The 23,961-nt window shown below is 42.0% G+C and overlaps 1 protein-coding gene across 3 annotated transcripts in view; it reads right to left on the bottom strand.

Moving 5' to 3' along the window:
- Window positions 1-435: 435 nt before the first annotated feature.
- cldn23l (claudin 23-like) overlaps window positions 436-23,961 on the bottom strand; it is a 46,198-nt gene continuing 22,672 nt past the window's right edge. For 2 of the 3 annotated variants that reach the window (XM_048557676.2, XM_059654443.1), the window contains one exon: window positions 436-1,636. In XM_048557676.2, the coding sequence (XP_048413633.1) occupies window positions 1,014-1,607 (594 nt within the window). In that variant the 5' untranslated portion in view covers window positions 1,608-1,636 and the 3' untranslated portion in view covers window positions 436-1,013. Of the gene's footprint in view, window positions 1,637-21,178; window positions 21,415-23,961 lie in introns of those variants that run through there. The other variant, XM_048557675.2, reaches the window with a different exon arrangement.

Consider the following 23,961-nt stretch of genomic DNA (forward strand, 5'->3'; position numbering starts at 1 on the left):
CAGGAATGCATACCAAAATAAACATAACTGTTTCTGGAAGGCAATCAAATGATGAAGGAAATGCTTTGGTCTGTCTGAAATATGGTGATATTGTGATGTAATCAAACTTCACAAGCCAGGGCCATGCTGGGCAAAACAGAGTTAGGACTACCATAGCAAAGGGCAACCCACTCTAACATAGAATTTCATAACGTAGAACACCATACATGCCAGATGATGCTTGAAATCAAATGTATATTGTAAAGATAACATACACAGTAATCATAAGGATGGTGATTATCATGTGCTATACTGAAAGACATAGCATTACACAAAATGCAGCAGGATGCAACTGTGATGTAATGCACCTTTGCAAAATTTTGTGAATAAGATATATGTTTTTGAGAAAATAAGGAAGAAGGATTCTTGTTGAATGTTTAACTTGTAGCTTCTGACAAAATGAAACCAACTAGTTCAATTCATTTGTTATTCTAACTTGGAAGTTTAGCTGATAAACCCTGTGACGTGTGTTCTCATCTAGTTCAGCGCCTGGTTCATTCACTAGAAAACGTGCAAGTAGGCCTCCTTATGTCAATTTCGGTGCATTTCACTCACTGACTGAAGAAAGGCAGGACTCCTTGGATCACTAGGGTTGCTAAACCTGTTTGCATACACTTCTTCCCATTGGCCACATACACTTCATTACCTGTTGGATGATCCTCAACTGCCAATTACCCTCTTCTTTGCAAACAAGTTTTAAAACTGATGAACAATTGTTCAAAGAAATTTTTTAATGTCAAATGATATTTTTTCGTTGGTGTTTGCTCCCAAGAGTGAACGGAAATTAATCCATTATTCTGGAAAACCTAAGAGCACCCTTATTTATCACAATTGATACATACCTAACTAGGACACTAATGCTCTTAATTTAATAATAATGCAACACACGGTTAGGATTTAACATTTAATACATGCCTTAATCTATAGTAGCATATTAGAAATGAACAGGGCAAGATGGTGCCCAATGATTTGATCTAGTAATCAACCTCATAGGGTCTTTTGGCATTTTGTCCTGACTCTCTACATCTCTCAAATGTTGGGCAGGTGAAGCTCAGAGCGAGGGCTATTCCTCCAAAGATCTCAATGCAGCTTCCAGCCCAGCCAAAGTATAGGGAGCTCCCACTTTGGTAGCGGGTGTGGGTGTCAGGGCTGATTTCCTGCATGAAAGTCATGTAGAGAGTTAGTGGGGTGATACACAAAGATCCAGCCAAGATAATGACAACTCCACTAGCTCCAGCTACATTACGAAGGGGGAAGTCCATCCAGCAACGTATCCCAACACTGGCCACAATGATTCCCATTCCACACACCAGGAGGGAGCTCAGCATGAGGGCCCTGGACCACTGCACAATTTCATCCCTCTGATACACTGTGGTCACTGGCCAGCACTGTTTAGTGTCCTGCAGTTCTAGGCACGATTCCCACAGACCATCAGACTTCATGGCCATGTTTTTCCCCAGGTTAATAGACCCCTGGCGCCACTGTGGGGTTAACACAGCCACAAACACCAGGACCAGCCCAACAGGAGCACTGATAATTCCAATGATCATCGGTGGTGGGGTCCGCATGTTGTGGATAATCAGGATCCAACCAGAACCTGCAAGGAGAAGAGACAAGATATCAGTGCATATTGTGAAGAGCTTTTGAACAAAGTGACCAGCTGCAAACTAGTCAATGGATGAGATTCTACTTTGACAAAAAAAAGCAGCATATTATTTAAATTGAAAAAGACTGCAGAACTCTACAGTAAAGACACATCTGAGTGTCCTAGTACGGAGCTCATCATATGTTAATATGCAGATACATCGCTTGATTAGGAAGGCAATTAGAATGTTGTATCTAATTGTAAGAGGAGTGGAATTTAAAAACAGGGATTTTTGTTGAAGGTGTACAGATCTCTGGTTAGATTACATTTAGAGTACTGTGTATAGCTTTGGTCACATTTAAGAACAATGTAAATGCAATGGAAGTTCACAGAAGATTCGCTTGACTGATTCATGGAATGAGGGGGTTATCCTTTGAAGAAACATTGGAGAGGCTGGACCTTTCTCCATTGGAATTTAGAAGATGTGAGGTGATGTTTAATGTTTCAACGATGATCTGTAGCTCAGCTTGCAGTTGGAGTTGTCGGTATCCCAACTCCAGAGGTGATATTACTGAAACATATAAGATCCCAAGGTGCTTTGACAGCATGGATGCTTAAAGGACCCACACCTTGTGGAAGAGACTAGAATAGGCTCTCCCATCTAAGACAGAGACAAGCAGTTAATCTTTTGCTCGAAGTTTGTGAGTCAGGCTGAGGTTACCATGAAGGATCTCAATCTCTCCATTGCTTGAGATATAGTAACTCTCAGAATAAACCACCATCAGCTCTCTCTCTGCCTCTCACTCTCGCTCTCTCTCTTGCTCCCTCTCATGTGAGAACAGCCCTGAGTTTCAGTAGGGCTATGACACCTTTACCTTTAGACTATGAAATTAAGCATATATTACATGTATTCAACATCAATAATATATTGTCCAATATGATTTGTCTAATCTAGATGAAGATTAAAATCACTCACAATTAGCACTATCTTCTATCCGCCTCCCCCTCTCTCCCTATTTATTTGAGAACCCCCTTCCCATCTCCCATTTCTGAAGAAGGGTCTAGGCCCAAAACATCAGCCTTCCTGCTCCTCTGATGCTGCTTGGCCTGCTGTGTTCATCCAGCTCAGCACCTTGTTATCTCAGATTCTCCAGCATCTGCAGTTCCTGCTATCCATAAAACTTTTGCAGACTCATTAATTAGCTTCTCTATCTCGGCCAGAAAAAAAGATATTTGACTATAGTTGATTTTAATGTAGGGAAAGTATTACCGGTAAAACAGTGGCCTTACAAACTCACCTAAATAGGTGAGTTCAGTAAGTGAAGAAATCAATTTTATGATGGAAAAGTACATTACTGAAATGTGTCATTAGTAGCTGGAGTTTATCTCCTGTGACAGTGCTAAAAGTGGACAGATCATAACTGACTTTACAATAATTGATATATGGTAAACAGGACTGTATTGAGAGGATTACACAAGCCTGGAATGTTACAAAATCAACTAATTAAAAGGATATAGGCAAATTCCATTGACTGATATAGTCAAAGAAATAATAAGCTTTTGTAATATTGGATGGATTTTATCAATGCAAATTCAATGGAATGCAAAGTGCACTGACAATTTTTCAAGATTAACCAACAAGATAATCAAAGGAACTGTGATGTATATCTGGACAACATGATTGTGTTTGGCCAAATCTACGAGGAATGTTTACGTTCTTGAACAAAACATTTGCTCAATTACAGTGAGACTATTTGATCATAAATTTGGCTAAAAGTGTATTTGCCAAAGCAAACATGATTTATTTTGGACACATTGTGAAACAAGACCAAATAGCACCAAAATAAAACTTACCTGCGCTTAAAGCAAAAAACAAGTTTTATGAAATTTTGACACAAGTTGGTATCATCAGAAGTTGGTTAAAGAAAGATGAGAAATTTGAATTGTCATAAGAATGTGCAATTAACTTTAACAACTTAAAAGCTGTACTGACTATCACACCAGTTTTAGCATTACCAAATTATAATAAGTCTTTAATGCTGGCTGTTGGTCACTGTCACATCATTGTTGGTGCATTGTTGTTATAGGATGATATGGGAATTTATAAATCAGTCAGTTATTTTTCTAGAAAACTGAATTTGTGCCAACAGAAATATTCAATGTTGAAGAAAGAGCCACTGAGTCTGCTATTGATTCTCCAACATATCTACATATTCAACAATTGTGCACAGACTGTTATTTTTACAGACAGACCATAATCCATCAGGTTTGTTTTAGCTAGATTCCATAACAAGAATTCAAGATTCTTTTGTTGTATTGTCATACTACAAACATGTAATTTGAAAATCATTCAAATCACAGGAAAAGTCAATATTATAATGGATGTTATAATATAATATATTATATTATATGCAATAATATATTATATATAATAATATATTGTATAAAATATAATAATATATAATACTATATAATATTATATAATTTAATATATTATAATATTATAATCAACAGCAAATATGAAGGGAAAATCTTGTAGGACAAATGGACATGTGAAGAATATATTTGTTATGAAAATGCTTGTGTACTTAATGTAATTATGTTATTACATATAATATAGTAAAACATAGATAGTGATGAAGACCTTTAATAGAAAATGAAAGTGCCTGTTAAAGACTAACTTGAGCTATTATCACCTACATAAGGAGAGGCCAGAGACTCATAGCAGCAGGAAGGCCACTTAGTTTTGGCAATCTCTGTGTCATCAGTGGTGAAAAGAAGGCTTAGGCTGTTTTCGTAGTTCCAGAAACAGGACTAAAGAAAGCTCTAAGCTTTTCTTAGAGTTCAACGACAAACGTCAGTGAGTCAGCCTGTGGCTATGTTTCTCTGGGAGAAACGGAAAGAATCATACCTGATAAATGTGCACAGTTACTGCAGGGAAATGCTCGCAACCTTGTCAATTCAATAAGAAATTAAGGGGTTAAAGTGAGTGGTTGGGTCTTTCTTTACACAATTTATGATAACATCTTTCTAAACTGTTTTATACTTATCTTTTTAGTTATTTTTATTTAATATTGCAAACATATGTTCTTTTATTTTAAAAAATATCATTGGCAGCATCTTGTGAATATGTTCAGTTACTGAACAATGTGGTAGTCAAATTGCAAACATAATATCTATGGTCCATCAAACCAGATTTTACTTTGGAATCTGACTTGTGCAGCATCACTATCAGCTGGGATCATAGCATCTGTCATCATTTATAGTAAACATAAGGTAAAAGCCCAATGTGCCAAACACTAATGACAAACAAATCACACTTACAAGATTATAGTAAGTACTTATACAACCTAACACAGGGAAGAGAATGGTAATGAGGTGGGGAATAGGGCAAAAAGAGTTTGACTCAAGGATTCCACAGAAGCTAGTATTCCATCATCAAGTCACCCTTTATTTACATGTAGAGAGTCCTTTACATTGATCCAGCCCGCTCAGAGCTAGCTTTCAGAATGCACAGGATGTCTGACTCTCCTGTTTTTAATCTATCTGCCAGGGATCCCTGATAGGATCAAATTAATAGCTCCAGTTATACTCCTATTTTATGAGGTCCACCTGGTTGACCTTGTACAATCACTGCATCCCTCCCCCTCTGAGTCTAAGGACATGGCGGTTCTTTTACTTGTAGCTCCTCCTGGGGCATTTTAGCACTGGGTCAGGTTCTTCACACTCAGCCTCAATACAAGTGGCATGTATCACACAGTAGCTTACCTCTTGTGCCCAGAACATCTTGGAAGAAATTTATTCCCTTCCTAAGGCAGAAAAGGCATTGAGATGGTGATATCCGCTGTGACCATCAAGATTCTGAGATCTCTTCAATGCTTGATCGAGAGGGCAAACCCATAGGTTCCACCAGCCTTTCCAACTGTTCCAAGGAACTGGGCATGTCTTGCTCCTGCACCTGTTTGCGACTTTGCAGCTTTCATATGTTTCCTGGGCTGGTTGAGGACTGTCACACCCATCTGAAACTTATACAGTACTGGACCTGATCGTATGTTGACCATGCCTCTCACCCATGCAGAGCCAGGAAGATCAGATTTAATCTGGTGCAGAGTCTGCTCCTCATTAACAACTATGCAGGAGCTATCCCTGTAGTTGCACAAGGAGTGGTCTGATAATTCAAAAGGAACTGGGACAATTTGGTATCAAGTCAAGCTGTAGGCTGATTCTTTCAGCTTGCCTTCAAAGTTGGTCTGCTCTTTCTGCCAGGCCATTAGATGACAAATGATATGGAGCTGTTCTTTTATGTCAAATGCCATTCAACTTTAGGAAATCCTGAAATTCCCTGTGAGTAAAGGATGACCCGCTATCTGTGACCAATTCTTCCAGGAGTCCACGTATTGCAAAAAGTGCATACAGTTTCTCTATCATTGTTCCTGTGTTTGACAAGTGAACTCTCTGTACTAATCACTTTGAGTAGGCATCCACAATGATTAAGAACATTGAACAAAGGACCTGTATAGTCAAAGTATAACCGAGTCCAGGGTTTACCAGGCCATTCCCACAAATGTGTGGTAATTTTTAGCCTTGTTGGCACTCTGGGCACTGCCCTACCAATGCAGCTATATCTGCTTTCAATTGTGGCCAATAGATATAACCACTTGCCAACATCTTCATTTTGGAATTCCCTGGATGACCCTGGTAGAGTTCAGCCAGTATCTGGCGGTGACCTTTGCTCAGGACAATCTCCCTTGCTCCCCATGATAATATGCTGTCATCTCCTGTGATCTGGTGTCTCCAGGTTCGAAAAGGTTTCAATTCTGATTGTGATGGCCCTTTGGTTTCCCCCATCACCACCTGCTGTTTCAGTTTTGCCAGGACTGGATCTTTCTTTGTTCAAAGTCTGATATTGTCAGCGGTGGCCGGAGGTGTGGCCAGAAAATTTAAAACCATTTGCAGGCCTACCAAATTGCTGTGGTACCTCTGCACTTCTGTCTCCCAGTTCCCTTGTTATGCGGCCTCCCAGTCCCTATTCCTGTCTCAATTGTGAGTCTATTTATCAGGGAGTCTGTGCAAATGCCTGACCTCTAATTGTATCAAATAACTGTCCCCATGCTCAGATCTCATATTAGATTCTCCTGGGCTGGTGAATGATGTCCCACAAAAGGCTGTAGTAACATGCAGTAAATAGAACAAGACTCTGTCGGGACTGTGATGCAGCCGTGGCTATGACAGAGAGATCAAGGTGTTTCAAATGTACTTAATGAGATAGGAGTGATCAGTAGAGAGATTGAACGTGTCATTCATTTCATTGTACTTCCAAACTAATCCAAAGTTGCTATTTAAAACTCATTAAAGCCTCCCGCCACATTACACTGGTAATTGACGTGTTCATTCTATTTCTGTGGTCATGCACCATTGTACAAATTAAGCTTTCTAAGTAAGGTGATACTGCTGGAAGAAAGGATGTAATCAGTTGTATTTCTGTAGCAAAGCCTCAGGATGTCCCAAACCAATTTACAGCACATGAAGCATTTCTGAAGTATGGCACTAAGTGATGGAACATGTAGCAACTAATTTGTGCATGGTAAGATCCCACAAACAAAACACACATTTAATTGATGAGAAAACCTGCATTAGTGATGGTGGTTGATGGATAAGTATTGCCCCAGAAAATCAGGGAGAACTTTCCTATTCTCTTGGTATCTTTCAATAGCCCACTGATCTAAAAAGCTGTTTGATTCTTTGTTTTAAAAACTCAGAACTTCACAGCATTGAAAACCAAAACCATTTACCCTCACTTTATAAGCTAAATTCCAGAAATTAATAATACACTATAAACTTCCATTATACACTCTATTACTCAACCTACTAAGCGCCCGCTTCTCATTATATCCTGTACTCCACATAAAAACAGATTATAGAGATAACCACCCTACAGAATACTATGATATCTACCAACAAAATATATTAACTGCCACCAGGGATGCAGGGAAATCAACTAGTCAAAGTATACAGATATCCACCTGAACACACCCATTACTTTGAAAAGCTATTATTTAAGATTTATCAACACAGTAGCCCTTGCCAATGTACAATGTTTGGATTGTGTAGGCAAATCCTCCAACTGTAGCGATTGCCTAAATAAGTATGATTCTAATTAGAGATAACGAGAACTGCAGATGCTGGAGAATCCGAGATAACAAGGTGCAGAGCTGGATGAACACAGCAGGCCAAGCAGCATCAGAGGAGCAGGAAGGCTGACATTTTGGACCTAGAACCTTCATCAGAAATGGGGGAGGGGAAGGGGGTTCTGAAATAAATAGGGAGGCAGGGGAAGGCGGATCAAAAATGGATAGAGGAGAAGTTGGTGGAGAGGAGACAGACAGGTCAAAGAGGCAGGGATTGAGCCAGTAAAAGTGAGTGTAGGTGGGGAAGTAGAGAGGAGATAGGTCAGTCCAGGGAAGATGGATAGGTCAAGGGGACCGGATGAGGCTGGTAGGTGGGAAATGTCCGCCAAAGACATTTTTCCCTCCCCACCCTTATCTGCTTTCCAGAGGGACCACTGTCTCCGTGACTCCCTTGTCCACTCCACACTCCCCACCACCCCCAGCACTTTTCCCTGCAACCGAAGCAAGCACCTGCCCCTACATCTCCCCCCCCCTCACCCCGATTCCTAGAAAGACTTTTCACATCAGACAGATGTTCACCTACACAACTGTCAATGTTATATACTGTATCCGCTGTTCCCGTGTGGCCTCCTCTACATCGGGGAAACCAAACAGAGGATTGGGGGCCGCTTTGTGGAACACCTACACTCTGTTCGCAACAAACAACTGCACCTCCCAGTCATGAACCATTTCAATTCCCCTCCCCCACTCCTCGGATGACATGTCCATCCTGGGCCTCCTGCAGTGCCACAATGACACCACCTGAAAGATGCAGGAACAGCATCTCATATTTCGCTTGGGAACCCTGCAGCCCAAGGATATCACTGTGGACTTCACAAGCTTCAAAATCTCCCCTTCACCGACCACATGCCAAAACCAGCCCACCTAGTCCCCGCCTCCCTAACCATTCCTCCCACCTCAAGCCCCGCCCCCATCCCCTACCCACTAACCTCATCCTGACCCCCTGACCTGTCCGTCCTCCCTGGGCTGGCCTATCCCTCCCCCAACTCCCCACCTACATTCACCTTCACTGGCTCTAACCCCGCCTCTTTGGCCTATCTGTCTCCTCTCACTCTATCTTCTCCTTTATCCATCTTCTATCCGCCTCCCCTTCTCTCCCTATTTATTTCAAAATCACCTTCCCCTCCCCCATTTCTGAAGAAGGGTCCTGACCCGAAACGTCAAGCTTTCCTGCTCCTCTGATGCTGCTTGGCCTGCTGTGTTCATCCAGCTTCACACCATGTTATCTCCTCTTTTTGAGATTTCCTTTCCATTATTTCCAATTTTTTACTCTCTCTTTGAACTTAATTTAACTTATCTCAGCATTATTTAATTTTCTTTCAGTGTCTTGTTTCTTTATCTCAAATTCATGATTCTGTCAGATATTTCAGAAAAGGAATCATTAATTTCTCATGTTTTATTCCATTGTTCTTTAACTCCCATTTGTCCCTCTTGACTTTTCTTAATCTGGTTTCATTTGTTTCATTTCTTGTTAATTTTTGGGAGAGTGTACATTCTCAATCTATCTTAATTTCAGACACAATTCTCCATAGTAGTCTAATACTCTCAGGGTTTTAACTGTCAGTTAGAATAGACCAGTTAATGATTTTGTTTAAAGTGGGAATGAGAATTTTAGGCAGTGTTCAAATACTAGCACCGACAGTGTGAATTCAGAGTCATGTTTCAGAGCGTCATACAAAGACGTTAATAAGAACATGGAATGTCTTCGATCAAGACAGATAACATACAATCCAATTGGTCCCATGGAATCCCTCAAAAGCAATCATTCCCTTAAGCAGCTATCTAAATATGCTTTCAATTTTCCTACACTCACTGTTCATTCTCTCTTTGTATAGTTTGATGAAAACCTTTCTTTTACAGCAATGACAGCAACATATATTTATACTGTATCTTTAAGCTGTATCCCATTTTTCACAATTGAGATGTGAATCTTCCTGGCCAGGCCAGCATTTATTAACCATCCCTAATTGACACAGCGGAGAAAGTGGTAGTGAGATGCCGTCTTGAACTACTTCAATCCTTGGGGTGTAGGTACACCCACAGTGCTGTTAGGAATGGTGTTCCATGAATTTGACCCAGTGACAGTGAAGGAACAGTGCTATAGTTCCGAGTCAGGTTGGTGTGTGGTTTGGAGAGGTATTCCCATGTGCCTGCTGCCCTGGTCCTTCTAGGTGATAAAATTCACAGGCTTGAAATGTCCTGCCAGAGGACTCTTGGTGAGTTACTCTTATAGATAGCACATGCAGCCCCACTGTGCACTAATGATGAATGGAGGGAATGTTGAAGGAGGTGAATGGGTGTCAAACATTTGGATTGCTTTATCCTGTACAGTGTCAAATTTGTTGAGTTTTGTTAGAGCTGCATTCAACCAGACAAATGCAGAATATCTATCACGCTTTTGACTTGCATTTTGTAGATAGTGGGCAAGCATTGGACGGGACAGGAAATGAGCTACATGCTGTCAAATTTCTAGTCTTTGACCTGCTCTTGTAGCCATTGTATTGATTTTACAGTTTCAGGTCAACAATAGGATGGTGGTAATGAGGAATTCATAAGTAGCAATGTCATTAAATGTCAAGGATGATGGTTAGACTTTCTCATGCCAGAATTGGTCATTGTCTGTCAATTGTATGTTGTCAATGTTACTTGCCACTTCTTGCCCAAGCCTGGATCTTATCCACTTCTTGCTGTATATGTGCATGGACGGCTTCAATATTTAAGGAGTCATGAATGATGCTGAATATTGTGTGAACTTCAGCAAACATTCCCCTTTTGAGCTTATAATGGAGTCATTGATGAGCCAGACCTAAAATGGCTTGGCTCAAGACTGGTGCCAAAAGCACAGGACTTGATCCCTGTTCTGGCTGGAATAGACTTGCAGCCTGACTCTTTGCCCTACTCATAGTGGAGATTACAAACTATGGGTCAGACCTGCTACTCAGAGAAAACTCAAGCAAGTGGGAGAAGTGACTCTATCCTCTCCTTCAAATCTGTCATCATCATCCCTCCAATAAAACAACTTTTGACCCCTTCCAACTTGCAAACCACTATCTCTCTTTTTGTCTACAGACTTTAAATGTGTCATTACTTCCCAAATTGCCACCTGTTTTTCCAGGAACTCCATGCCATCATTAAAACCATCTATTTCCACTTATTTCACTTAACTCCATACATGCCTCGGCAAACCTCCAGCTGAAACCCTTATCCATGTCTTTGCTCCCTCCAGACTTGACTGTTCTAACAGACTCCTGGCTCGCCTCCCAAATTCTGCCTTCTTGAGTTCATTCAAAATTTTGCTGACCATGTTGTGCATCACACAACCTCCTATTTACCCATAGCCACCACACTCGCTGATCCACATCGGTTCCTGGTTAAGAAACACCTTGATTTTAAAATTCTAAGCCTAGTTTTTAAATTCTTCTAAGTCAATGACTCTTTCCCTCTCCTAGCAACAGACCCATCCTTATCTTTGTATTTTCTAGGAAATTGGCAGTTTTTTAATTCCAGTCCCCATAAGCATCTCTATTTTTAACCACTTTACTCTTATTGGTCATGTTTTTAGTTTCCTGGGCCCTAATTTCTGGAAACTCCTCCCTAAGCATCTCTGTCTCACACCTAACTTCCTTGCATTAAGATACTCCTTAAAACTCCACTCTTAACCAAGCTTTTGTTGTCTGCCCTAATGTTTTCTAATATGGTTTGGTGTCATATTTTGTTTTAGAATGCCTCTGTGAAGCACTTTGGGATGTTCCATTATGGTAAATGATATTAAGAGACCAAAGATACTACATAGATTACTTTTCAGAGTTCCATGTGTCTAATTGTGTTTGTTATTTCTCAGTTCCTGCTCCCCTTCCTTGTGATAAAAACAAAGAATGGCTGATGCTGGAATTCTGAAACAATATCAGAAAGTGCTGGAGAAACTCAGCAGGTCTGACAGTCTCTGAAGAGAGAAAAACAGATTTAATGTTTTGAGTCCAGGGTTTACTCAAAATATTAACTCTTTCTTTGTACAGATGTTGACAGACCCATTGAGTTTCTCCAGCACTTTTTTGTTTTTATTCCTCTTCCCTGTGTACCTTGTTTGTGATCTGGAAGTTAGATCATCTGCTTCCATGGATTTGGCCCACCCTGCGGTGAAGGAATCCAGAACAGGCAGAGCACTCTCAGGATAATGGGCTAATTATTTAGGATGGTGATGAGAAGGGATTTCTTTATTTGCAAGCTTGTTACCTTTGGAATCATCTATTGTGGATTTTGAATATATTTAAGGCTGAGACAGACAGTATTTTGGTCTCTCAAAGAATATATAGGAGCAGAAGGGAAAGTGAAGCTGAGGCAGAAGATCAGTCATGATTCCTTTCAATGTTAGAGTTCAAGGGCTGTTTGATCCCACATGAATTTGCTCTATTTCTTCTGTTCTCGGCTTTCTGTAATATTCTGTTTGTGAAACACCCTAGAGCGCACTAGTCATTCGCAGATCGCTGATGCAGCAATTGAATCAGACATTGGTGCCTGGAGAACAAACTCCAGTAATAATTTGCTGAATGATTTTTTTTGCCTACTCAGCCTTTTCCTTTCATCTGTGAGATAGTTATAATCAGATGAGAAGCGGCACTTTTTAAAAAAAACTTTATCTGAACTGACAGATAATTAAAGAGCAGAAGGTGGGAATTGGGACACAGCATGTACATCACACTCCAAACAATGCCTTGTTCTTTTTAAAATAGTGAGAAGACTAGAATGAAACATACATTTAACCAACACTTTGCGCTGATCTTAACCCAATTAGAATAGGTGCCGCACAGAGATTACTGGGCAGAGACAGCACTGATTACTAAGAAACCATACATTGTTTATATAAAACTTTGAATATAAAAGTCTTTTGAATCAAGGAATGAGAATTATGGGGATTCACTAGTAGGTTCAAAACCCCATCTTTGGGATAACAGGCTGTTATGACCAACACAAGAATGAACGATGCTAAGCAAGTTTAGGACAAGCCAAGGCCCCTATGTACTTTTGAGACCTCAATACAAACATTTCCTGCACTTGTGTGCAGATACATCCGATCAAACGATGTTACACATTTCTGATGCCTCAATGGACTAAATAGCAAGCTAAATCACATTAAGCTCAGCAATGAGGAAGGTGAGGCTTAACTGTGAAGATTTTCATTCATTAAAAGAAATCAAAGTAAACAGTCTGACTTGAAGCCTTGAATTTGGAGCCAATCCTGAGATGTATATCAGGATTTTGAAATCCATATTCCTGGAATTACATTGTTTCTTGGTGATTTCCGTAGCACAGGCAGAAAGAATGTAATGAATACTAACATCATATATCTCTTCATTCAGCTCATATTCAACAATAGCTCAGACTCAGGCTGTCATTGTTGATGTTAAAAAGTGGCCAATTAATGGGTGTGATTGTCCTGCCAGACACTTTTCTTCTTACCAGTCAAGACAATTTGATGGTTTACATGATCCCTAGGTTTGAGTGAACTAGTCAGATAGTTATTGCTGCAAAATAGGGCCTTGGCTAGTCTTGTAGAACTGAGGGACTTGTGGGTGCACGTACACAATGCTTTGGAGTTTGTGGTTAAAAAGGCATTTAGCACGCTTGCTTTTATTGCTCAGTCCTTTGAGTATAGGTGAGAGATAATGGGAACTGCAGATGCTGGAGAATTCCAAGATAATAAAATGTGAGGCTGGATGAACACAGCAGGCCAAGCAGCATCTCAGGAGCACAAGCTTTTGTGCTCCTGAGATGCTGCTTGGCCTGCTGCGTTCATCCAGCCTCACATTTTATTACCTTTGAGTATAGGTGTTGGGAAGTCATATTGAGGTTGTGCAGGACATTAGAGAAGCCTCTTCTGGAATACTGTGTTTAGTTCTAGTCGCCCAGTTATAGGAAGGATATTATTAAACTGGAGAGAGTTTACCAGGATGTTGCAAGGTACAGAAGGTTTGAGTTATTAAGAAAGGCTGGATAGGCTGGAACTCTTTTCCACTGCAGCATAGGAAGTTGAGAGGTGACCTGATAGAAATTTATAAAATAATGAGGGGTATAGATAGAGTCAATAGTAGGTGTCTTTTCCCTAGAATGGGTGTTTCAAGACTAGGGGGCACATTTTTAAGTTGAGAGGAGAGAGATTTAAAAAAGACATGAGGGGGATTCACATGTGGAATAAACTTCCAGAGGGAGCGTTGGATGTGGGTACAGTTACAATGTTTAAAAGACATTTGGATAAGTACGTGAATAGAAAAGGTTTGGAGGGATACGGGCCAGGACCTGACAGGTGGGGTTAGAATAGTATCAGAGATAATGGGAACTGCAGATGCTGGAGATTCCAAGATAATAAAATGTGAGGCTGGACGAACACAGCAGGCCAAGCAGCATCTCAGGAGCACAAAAGCTGACGTTTCGGGCCTAGACCCTTCATCAGAGAGGGGGATGGGGGGAGGGAACTGGAATAAATAGGGAGAGAGGGGGAGGCGGACCGAAGATGGAGAGTAAAGAAGATAGGTGGAGAGAGTGTAGGTGGGGAGGTAGGGAGGGGATAGGTCAGTCCAGGGAAGACGGACAGGTCAAGGAGGTGGGATGAGGTTAGTAGGTAGCGGGGGGTGCGGCTTGGGGTGGGAGGAAGGGATGGGTGAGAGGAAGAACCGGTTAGGGAGGCAGAGACAGGTTGGACTGGTTTTGGGATGCACACTTCCGCCATTTACAATCCGACCCCACCACCCAAGACATTTTTCCATCCCCTCCCCTGTCTGCTTTCCGGAGAGACCACTCTCTCCATGACTCCCTTGTTCGCTCCACACTGCCCTCCAACCCCACCACACCCGGCACCTTCCCCTGCAACCGCAGGAAATGCTACACTTGTCCCCACACCTCCTCCCTCACCCCCATCCCAGGCCCCAAGATGACATTCCACATCAAGCAGAGGTTCACCTGCACATCTGCCAATGTGGTATACTGCATCCACTGTACCCGGTGCGACTTCCTCTACATTGGGGAAACCAAGCGGAGGCTTGGGGACCGCTTTGCAGAACACCTCCGCTCAGTTCGCAAAAAACAACTGCACCTCCCAGTCGCAAACCATTTCCACTCCCCCTCCCATTCTCTTGATGACATGTCCATCATGGGCCTCCTGCACTGCCACAATGATGCCACCCGAAGGTTGCAGGAACAGCAACTCATATTCCGCCTGGGAACCCTGCAGCCATATGGTATCAATGTGGACTTCACCAGTTTCAAAATCTCCCCTTCCCCTACTGCATCCCTCAACCAGCCCAGTTCGTCCCCTCCCCCCACTGCACCACACAACCAGCCCAGCTCTTCCCCCCCACCCACTGCATCCCAAAACCAGTCCAACCTGTCTCTGCCTCCCTAACCGGTTCTTCCTCTCACCCATCCCTTCCTCCCACCCCAAGCCGCACCCCCCGCTACCTACTAACCTCATCCCACCTCCTTGACCTGTCCGTCTTCCCTGGACTGACCTATCCCCTCCCTACCTCCCCACCTACACTCTCTCCACCTATCTTCTTTACTCTCCATCTTCGGTCCGCCTCCCCCTCTCTCCCTATTTATTCCAGTTCCCTCCCCCCATCCCCCTCTCTGATGAAGGGTCTAGGCCCGAAACGTCAGCTTTTGTGCTCCTGAGATGCTGCTTGGCCTGCTGTGTTCGTCCAGCCTCACATTTTATTATCTAGGTGGGGTTAGTTTAGTTTGGGATTATGTTCAGCATGGACTGGTTGGAACCAAGGGTCTGTTTCTGTGCTGTTTGACTCTGTGACTCTATTTACAATTTATACATTTAAAGCTCCCTATCCATTTTATCCATTCAATAATTGATGAAGTATTAAACATACAATTTCTTTGACAATAAAATGCTGTTCCCAAATTGTTATTTACTCAGTTCTTAAAGTGCTTACAACAAGCCTCAAAAGACCCAGCTCACTAATAAATCTCAATTTTCAGCAAGAACTCTTCATATTGCACTTAAGCGGGAGAGCTAGTTCACCAAGAACCTCTGCAAACCGACTCTAAAAACAGACATGTCTCCAGCTGGTACTTCTCCGCAGCGCAGCTGTGGGTCTTGGATTAAATTTAATAGCCTGCAGCTAGGAAACAGGAGTCAGGTTCATTACCACCTTCTCTATCCCTCCAGCACCTCACCCAATGCAGCTACCTGCCACACATTGAAGTCAGTAAGTGGCCGTTAGTAGCATTTAAAACACTAACACTTCTGGTATTATGCTCATTATTTTTGAATGAACAACAATATTTACGAAAAAGATTTGTAATCAGTTTCATCATCTTTAAGGAAATTAGATGCAAGAATGGTAAAAAGGAGGAAAACCTATCCATCACATATTGCTAGATAACAAACTGTGAGGCTGGATGAACACAGCAGGCCAAGCAGCATCTCAGGAGCACAAAAGCTGACATTTCGGGCCTAGACCCTTCATCAGAGAGGGGGATGGGGAGAGGGGACTGGAATAAATAGGGAGAGAGGGGGAGGCGGACCGAAGATGGAGAGTAAAGAAGATAGGTGGAAAGAGTGTAGGTGGGGAGGTAGGGAGGGGATAGGTCAGTCCAGGGAAGACGGACAGATCAAGGAGGTGGGATGAGGTTAGTAGGTAGCTGGGGGTGCGGCTTGGGGTGGGAGGAAGGGATGGGTGAGAGGAAGAACCGGTTAGGGAGGCAGGGACAGGTTGGACTGGTTTTGGGATGCAGTGGGTGGGGGAGAAGAGCTGGGCTGGTTGTGTGGTGCAGTGGGGGGAGGGGACGAACTGGGCTGGTTTAGGGATGCAGTGGGGGAAGGGGAGATTTTGAAACTGGTGAAGTCCACATTGATACCATATGGCTGCAGGGTTCCCAGGCGGAGCTCTTCACCCCCACCCAACTGCATCCCAAAACCAGTCCAACCTGTCCCTGCCTCCCTAACCGGTTCTTCCTCTCACCCATCCCTTCCTCCCACCCCAAGCCGCACCCCCAGCTACCTACTAACCTCATCCCACCTCCTTGACCTGTCCGTCTTCCCTGGACTGACCTATCCCCTCCCTACCTCCCCACCTACACTCTCTCCACCTATCTTCTTTACTCTCCATCTTCGGTCCGCCTCCCCCTGTCTCCCTATTTATTCCAGTTCCCTCTCCCCATCCCCCTCTCTGATGAAGGGTCTAGGCCCGAAACGTCAGCTTTTATGCTCCTGAGATGCTGCTTGGCCTGCTGTGTTCATCCAGCCTCACAGTTTGTTATCTTGGAATTCTCCAGCATCTGCAGTTCCCATTATCTCATCACATATTGCTCCCAGTTATGATAATCGTTCACTCCTCACGATTACAAATACAATTAAATCCCAATATAAACTTCTTAACAATACTAATCACTGGAGAACTGAGAGACTATACCAGTTGACAAAGATTTAACAGGCTGAGGCTCTTCAAATTGTTTGAGAGATGATCTCTGTTATTTTTAAGTTTATGGAAGAGTGAATGCAGAGATACTTCCACTGAGGTGTGGAATTCACCGTCACAAGTAGTTTGCATCATTAGCATAGATGCATTTGCAGGGAAGCCCGATAAGCCTATAAGGGAGAAAGGAATATATTGATCGTGTGAGAGTGAGAGCAGGCTTTGCAGGAGCATAAACCTCAGAACAGACCTGTTTTGCCAGGTGGTCTATATCTGGACTGAAAATGTTGTATAATTCGATGTATTTCTTTCCTTTTTCTGATGTTTTATCTTCCTGTCTCCTGTCTAGGTTCCTGGGAAAATGTAGTCATCTCAGAAACAGTGAATGGTCAAACAGAAGGTGAGGAATTGGAGGCCTAACTCAGAACCATATCACCTTTTGAAGGGAGCTGCCTCCTTGAGAGCTAATAACTCTCAAATACTCCACACATCTGATCGGTATTTTAATAATTAAGTTTAAAATTTTTCTCCAAAATGATCATAGGTATAGATAGAGTGGACAGCCAGAGACTTTTTCCCAGGGTGGAGGTAGTTATTATGAGGAGACACAGTTTTAAAGTGAGTGGAGATAGATGTAGGAGAGACGTCAGAGGTCAGTTCTTTACTCAGAGAGTGGTAGGAGCGTGGAATGCTTTGCCGGAGCGGGTAGTGGAATCGGCCTCATTAGGGGTATTTAAGCAGCTATCAGATAGGCACATGGATGATAGTATAAGTTTGTGGTAGAGGTTGGATAGATCTTAGGATTAGGTTAAAATTTTGGCACAAAGGGTCTGTACTGTGCTGTATAGTTCTATGTTCTGTGTTCTATTTCACATTGAAGTTCTCCAATGCTGTGCTTCTCATTCTACATTTGCAAGAATGTAATAATAGTGAGCCTTTCAAATTTATACATTGGGGAACAAAGGAGGACTCCCAATTCTCAGTGTGCTGGTCAATGCTGTCAATGTTAGAAATCTGAGTGAAGTGGGTGAGAAGAAAGGTGCATTAAGTGAGGATATATCCGAGAAACACTCTAAATCCCATCAATTTCATCTTGTGACAGGAGCTTCTAGCTGAGGGACTGTGAAATGTAATCAAAAAAAAAGCTTCCCCAATGCATTTCATTCATTTACTTACTCCTGGTGATTTCTGGACTTTTGAGCCAATGGCTTTGCAGCCAAAGAACCGAATAGGATTCACCATTGCAATATCAGAAATGTAGCGTTCAATTTGTGAACAATGAAATCTCACAAACCACAAGCTGATCATGATCAGATAGTCTGTGTTTCTGATGTTGGTCGAGGAATAAATATTGGTCAAAGTAATAAGAATAAATCATTGCTCTTCCTCAAATTAATTCTGTGTGATCTATTAATCCTGTGAGACCAGGTGGGCCTCAATTTAATATCACATCGGAAAGATGGCAACACTATCTCGGTGGTAGTAGGAACTGCAGATGTTGGAGAATCTAAGATAACAAGGTGTAGAGCTGGATGAACATAGTAGGCCAAGCAGCATCATAGGAGCAGGAAGGCTGACGTTTCAGACCTATACCCTTCTTCAGAACTGCTCGACCACGTCCTGACTGGCTCCATACCCATCTCTTTGACCGGTCTGTCTCCTCTCCACCTATCTTCTCCTCTATCCATCTTCTATCCGCCTCCCCTCTCACCCTATTTATTTCAGAACCCCCTTCCCCTCCCCTATTTGTGAAGAAGGGTCTAGGCCCGAAACGTCAGCTCTCCTGCTCTTGTGATGCTGTTTGGTCTGCTGTGTTCATCCAGCTCTACACCTTGTAAATACTACCTTGGTGTTGTTTTAGATATTAAGCCTAGATTTTTGTATTCAGTTCTAGGAGATGGCCTTGAATGCACAACCTTCTGACTCAGATGCAAGAGTGCTACCATTAATTCACAATGGACAATATCAAAGGATTTGAAGCAAAAGTGTGTGCTTACAATTGTGCAGATCAACTGCAATCCAATTGAATGGTGAAAAAACACTGAATGATCTATTCCTATGGTCTTATTTAAAGAAATTTATAGGTTTTTTCAGCAACCCTTAACATCTGTAAACATTTATTGTGAATAAGTAGACAGATATGTGCTCCACTGTTCCTCTCTACTATATATCTTCTGAATAAATCTGCAAAATATCTTCAATTTCCTTTTCCACCAAGGATCCAAATATTTGAATTAAATGAGTACAATGGCTGAAGCTTGAGTGCTAACTACTGTTGGTGATAATGTTGAACTTTTGAACATCTAAATACTGAAAATCATGATTGCACTGAACTGGCACTATCAATCATTAATTGACAGTCAACAACGAATATTGGATTTCATAAGCTCAAATATATGTCTGCACTTGTTATCATGACAACCAGTATTGGATTTTTCAAAGACAGCAGTTGCTTCAGTCTGACATTCAAGCCTAAACAAGTTATAGATACAGAACACATTGCACAGAATTGTATATTGTCATATTGGAATGGAAGGAAGAACAATGGCACAAATTAGTTTATTCCTTTTATGTTGTGTTGACGGACAATGTTCTTTCCATGGGAAAGTAATAATTAAACTTTCGGTAGCGATTTATTGGATTGAAATGTACTTGAATTGGTAACAGTCAAACATAGGCAAGTACTCCAGAATACACACAGCCACACAAATGTCTCAGTGAGATACATACCACTGGCCATGTTTCAAATCCAAAATAAACTGGTCAATGATAGTCTCTCATCTGCTGTGTAAGAGTCCTCTATGGTATGATATTAAGGCAGTCCAGGTTTTCTGAGCACAAAACCATCCCTAATTCAGCACAAGAGAGGAAGCCTCACTCAGGGAGGCCTTAGGATGGCTGGTGTAGATACTGGACAGTAGAGGGGAGGGAACAAAACCAAAGTTGCTGGAAAAGCTCAGCAGGCCTGGCAGCATCTGTGGAGGAGAAAACAGAGTTAACGTTTTGGGTTCAGTGACCCTTCTTCAGAACTGAGGAGGGGTCACCAGACCGGAAATGTTAACTCTTGTTTTCTCCTCCACAGATGCTGCCAGGCCTGCTGAGCTTTTCCAGCAACTTTGGTTTTGTTCCTGAATTACAGCATCTGCAGTTCTTTCAGTTTTTAATAGAGGGAAGAGCTTAAGCTGGGTGAAATTGTCAAAGGGAATAGAGGGAGTTCTGAACTGCATTTAGTTGTGCTGTAACAGACTCTGAAGAAAGGAAGTGTAACTTGACTAGCACTGAGAGTAATAGCCTTGATGTGAGAAAGAGAGAATCTTTGGTTAGTATTTTCATGTTCCATTTTCCACATTTGTGTGCTGCTTTCGTGTGCCTGTGTTCCTGAGAACTTGCCTGTAACACCAGACTTAGACACTCAGCCATCCTGTGACTGGCAATGAACTGCCCCATCCACTGATGTTGCACATAGCATGATGTCTTAATCAATTTTCTCAGAAAGATGGAATTTCAAAATTCTTCAGTTAGAAAACCTAAAGCCGATGTCTATCAAATCGAATATCAACTGCAGTGAAACAGATCCAATGTTCTATCACTAAGATCTACTAAATGACCCAGAATCACCCAGAAAGTGGCATGACTGAAACTTTAGTGAACACTTATTCCAGCTGCTCAACTGTGACCTTCAGAGTTTAAAACTCTTGCGTTCCTTTGTTGTCAGACACAGATCCTAGCGCATTGTACATTCTGCATATAGAGTGCCAAATGCATCAATCAAGAGACGTCTGGGTCGAGCATAGCCACACTCCAGAATACAACGGCTGTAATTTGTGCAAAATCGGTTGGACACCGGAACAATGAGTTATGGATTCAGCTCCTGCAAAAGCCCTGACACCCTCGCGATGTGCTATTTTAGCACAGAACACAGGGAGAGAGAAACATACACTCACCACTTCCAGTGTTCGTACAGAGCTGTCTGCAGTCAAGGACTTCGCTGTGACTGAGCTGGGTGACTGCCTTGCTGAAAGCTACTTGTCTTCATCTAACAGCAATCTGTGGCTGTGATGTCCCGTCTCACTGCATCTCTCTGTCCGACTCAGTCTATCATCTCCCTCTGTGCTTAGGGAAAGCAGTGTTGTACGGGGAGGGGCAGATGTTGTACATTTCCTTCCCGCTGTTTCGGAGCACAGCCAACCACGGGAGGAGAATTGTTTCTTTAAGCAAGACCAAATTTATCTGCGGGAATATTAGACCTAAATTCAACTAGGTCGGCATTTCGTTTAAAAGGGCAATGGTAATGCTGTTGAGAATGTTTTGGTTCATACAGTCATTGTCTAGCAGTCAGTCTGGAGAGAATTGTACTTGTCTCTTATTAGCCCAAACCTGAAAATTGTCCAAGTCTTGTTGCATTTGGAGATGGACTGATTTAGTATCTCTGAAGTCATGAATCGTGCTGAACATAGTGCAGTCATCAGCGAAAATTCCCACTTCTGCAGGAGACATTGATGAAGCAGCTGGAGATGGTCAGTCAGTACCCAGAGATACTCCTGCAGTGAGCACCTGGTAATGAGATGATTAACTGCCATCAACCATAGTTTTTGTGCGTGGTATGAGTCCAACCAGTGGGGAGTTTTCTCCCTAATTCCTGTTGACTTCAGTTCCTTGATACCATATCTAGTCAAGTGCTGCCTTGATATTAGGGGCAGCTATTTCTAGGCCCGAAACGTCAGCTTTTGTGCTCCTAAGATGTTGCTTGGCCTGCTGTGTTCATCCAGCTCCACACTTTGTTGTCCTATTATTCTCGCCTCACCTTTTATTGTTCATATTCATAACAGCGGTGTAATTAGGTAAAGAGCTGATGAGGCCCTGAGTGGAGGAACCAAACTAAACATAAATGATTTTTTTTCTCTCTGTACAAGTGCTGCTTGATGACCCATAGCTGTTGTGGTGTTCATTGCCTTTGGATGTATCTTGATATTGGGTGAAGTGATTAAAATTGGTTGAAGACTGGCATTTGTGATGCCGAGGGCCTCAGGAGGATTGCACAATTAACCACTTGGCACTTCAGGCTGAAGATAAATACAAATACTTCAGACTTTTCTTTTGCATTGATGTGGGCTCCTTAATCATTTAGGAGGAGGCTATTTGGCAGATATTTCTTGTTTAATTGTGCAGCACCATTCACAGGTGTATATAACTGGACTATAGGGCTTAGATTTGATCAATAAGGCTTTCTTGTGGTGCAGTGGTAAAATCCCTACCCTTGACCCAGGAACCCTGTGTTCAACTCCCATGTTCTCCAGAAGTGTGTAATAACATCTCTGAACAGGTTGATTAGGAAAAATACATTAAATTTAAAAACATAGGTTTGATCCATTGGTTGTGGGATCACTTGACCCTCCCCATTGCATGCTGCTTCCACTGTTTGACATGCAAGTACTTGGTTATAGCTTTACCAAGTCAACAATTCATTTTTAGACACACTTGGTTCTGCTCCTGGCATGCCCTACTGCACTCTTTATTGAACCAATATTGATCACACAGCTTCATATTAATGGTAGAGAGCCAAGCCATGAGTTTACAAATTGTGGATTGAAAACAATTCTGCTGCTGGTCCACCACACCTCATGCCAGTTTTTGAGATGTTTGATTTGTTCAGAATCCATTCCGTTTAGCATAACGGTAGTGCCACCTAACACAAAAGAGGATAATCTCAAATTTAAGATAGAATTTTGTCTCTTCAAAGACTGTGCAGCAAAAGCTATTGTCAAGGACAGATGTATTTGCAAAAGGTAGATTAGTGAGGACAAAGTCAAGCAGGTTTTTCTCTTTTGTTGATTCCCTCAGCATCTGCTGCAGACCCAGCCTGGCAACTATTCCCTTTGGGACCAGATCAGCTCAATAGCTAATGGTGTTCCTGGGTCAGTCTTGTTGATGTGTATTCAGGTCCCCCACCAGAGTATATTCTGTGTTTTATTCTATATAGTATATTCTATGCTTAATTCTTCTTCAACATGAAGGAGTACTGATTAATCAGCTAAGGGTGCAATATGTGATAATCAGTACAAGGCTTCCCTGCCCCTATTTGACCTGATGCCATGAGACTTCATGTGTCTGGAATCATATCCTGAATATATCTGCATATTTTGTTAGTATGCTGAGACTCCTAATTTGATTTTAGGTTATCAGCAAATTTTGATTTCATTCTTCTCAAATTTGTGGCAAGAGCATTTAAACTGATGAGTTCCCAGCACAGATATCTGGGGAACGAGAATAGCCACATATCCTGCCAATATGATAGATCTAGTCCTACATTTTACTCGTTGATCTCTTCCAAATGGTTACATTCCCTTTAATACCATGTGTGTTAGTTATTTCATCATGTCAGAAATGTTGCCTGTTCAAATGCCCTTAGGGAATTTTTCTTCTGCTAACTTTGTGTGGGTACTCAGATTGATTGAGCTGAGCTGAGAACCAATATTAAAATTAGTGGCTGTCCAAAATAAAACAGGAAGTAATGATGCTGATATTGTCACTTAGTAATGTGTCCCTCAACCGAAGCCATTTGATTTAATGAATCCTTCTGTCCTGTAATCCAAGAAATGTTACTTCCAGTAATGATGATGTGACGATAGAAATGTACCCCAGACAGAACAAACCAGCTCTGATGTCTGTTGGTGCATATAGCAGTGCAGATAGTTGGGAAATGCATTAAGTACAAATTGTACGCCTT

The sequence above is a fragment of the Stegostoma tigrinum genome, chromosome 24 (assembly GCF_030684315.1).
Source record: "Stegostoma tigrinum isolate sSteTig4 chromosome 24, sSteTig4.hap1, whole genome shotgun sequence".
Lineage (NCBI taxonomy): Eukaryota > Metazoa > Chordata > Chondrichthyes > Orectolobiformes > Stegostomatidae > Stegostoma > Stegostoma tigrinum.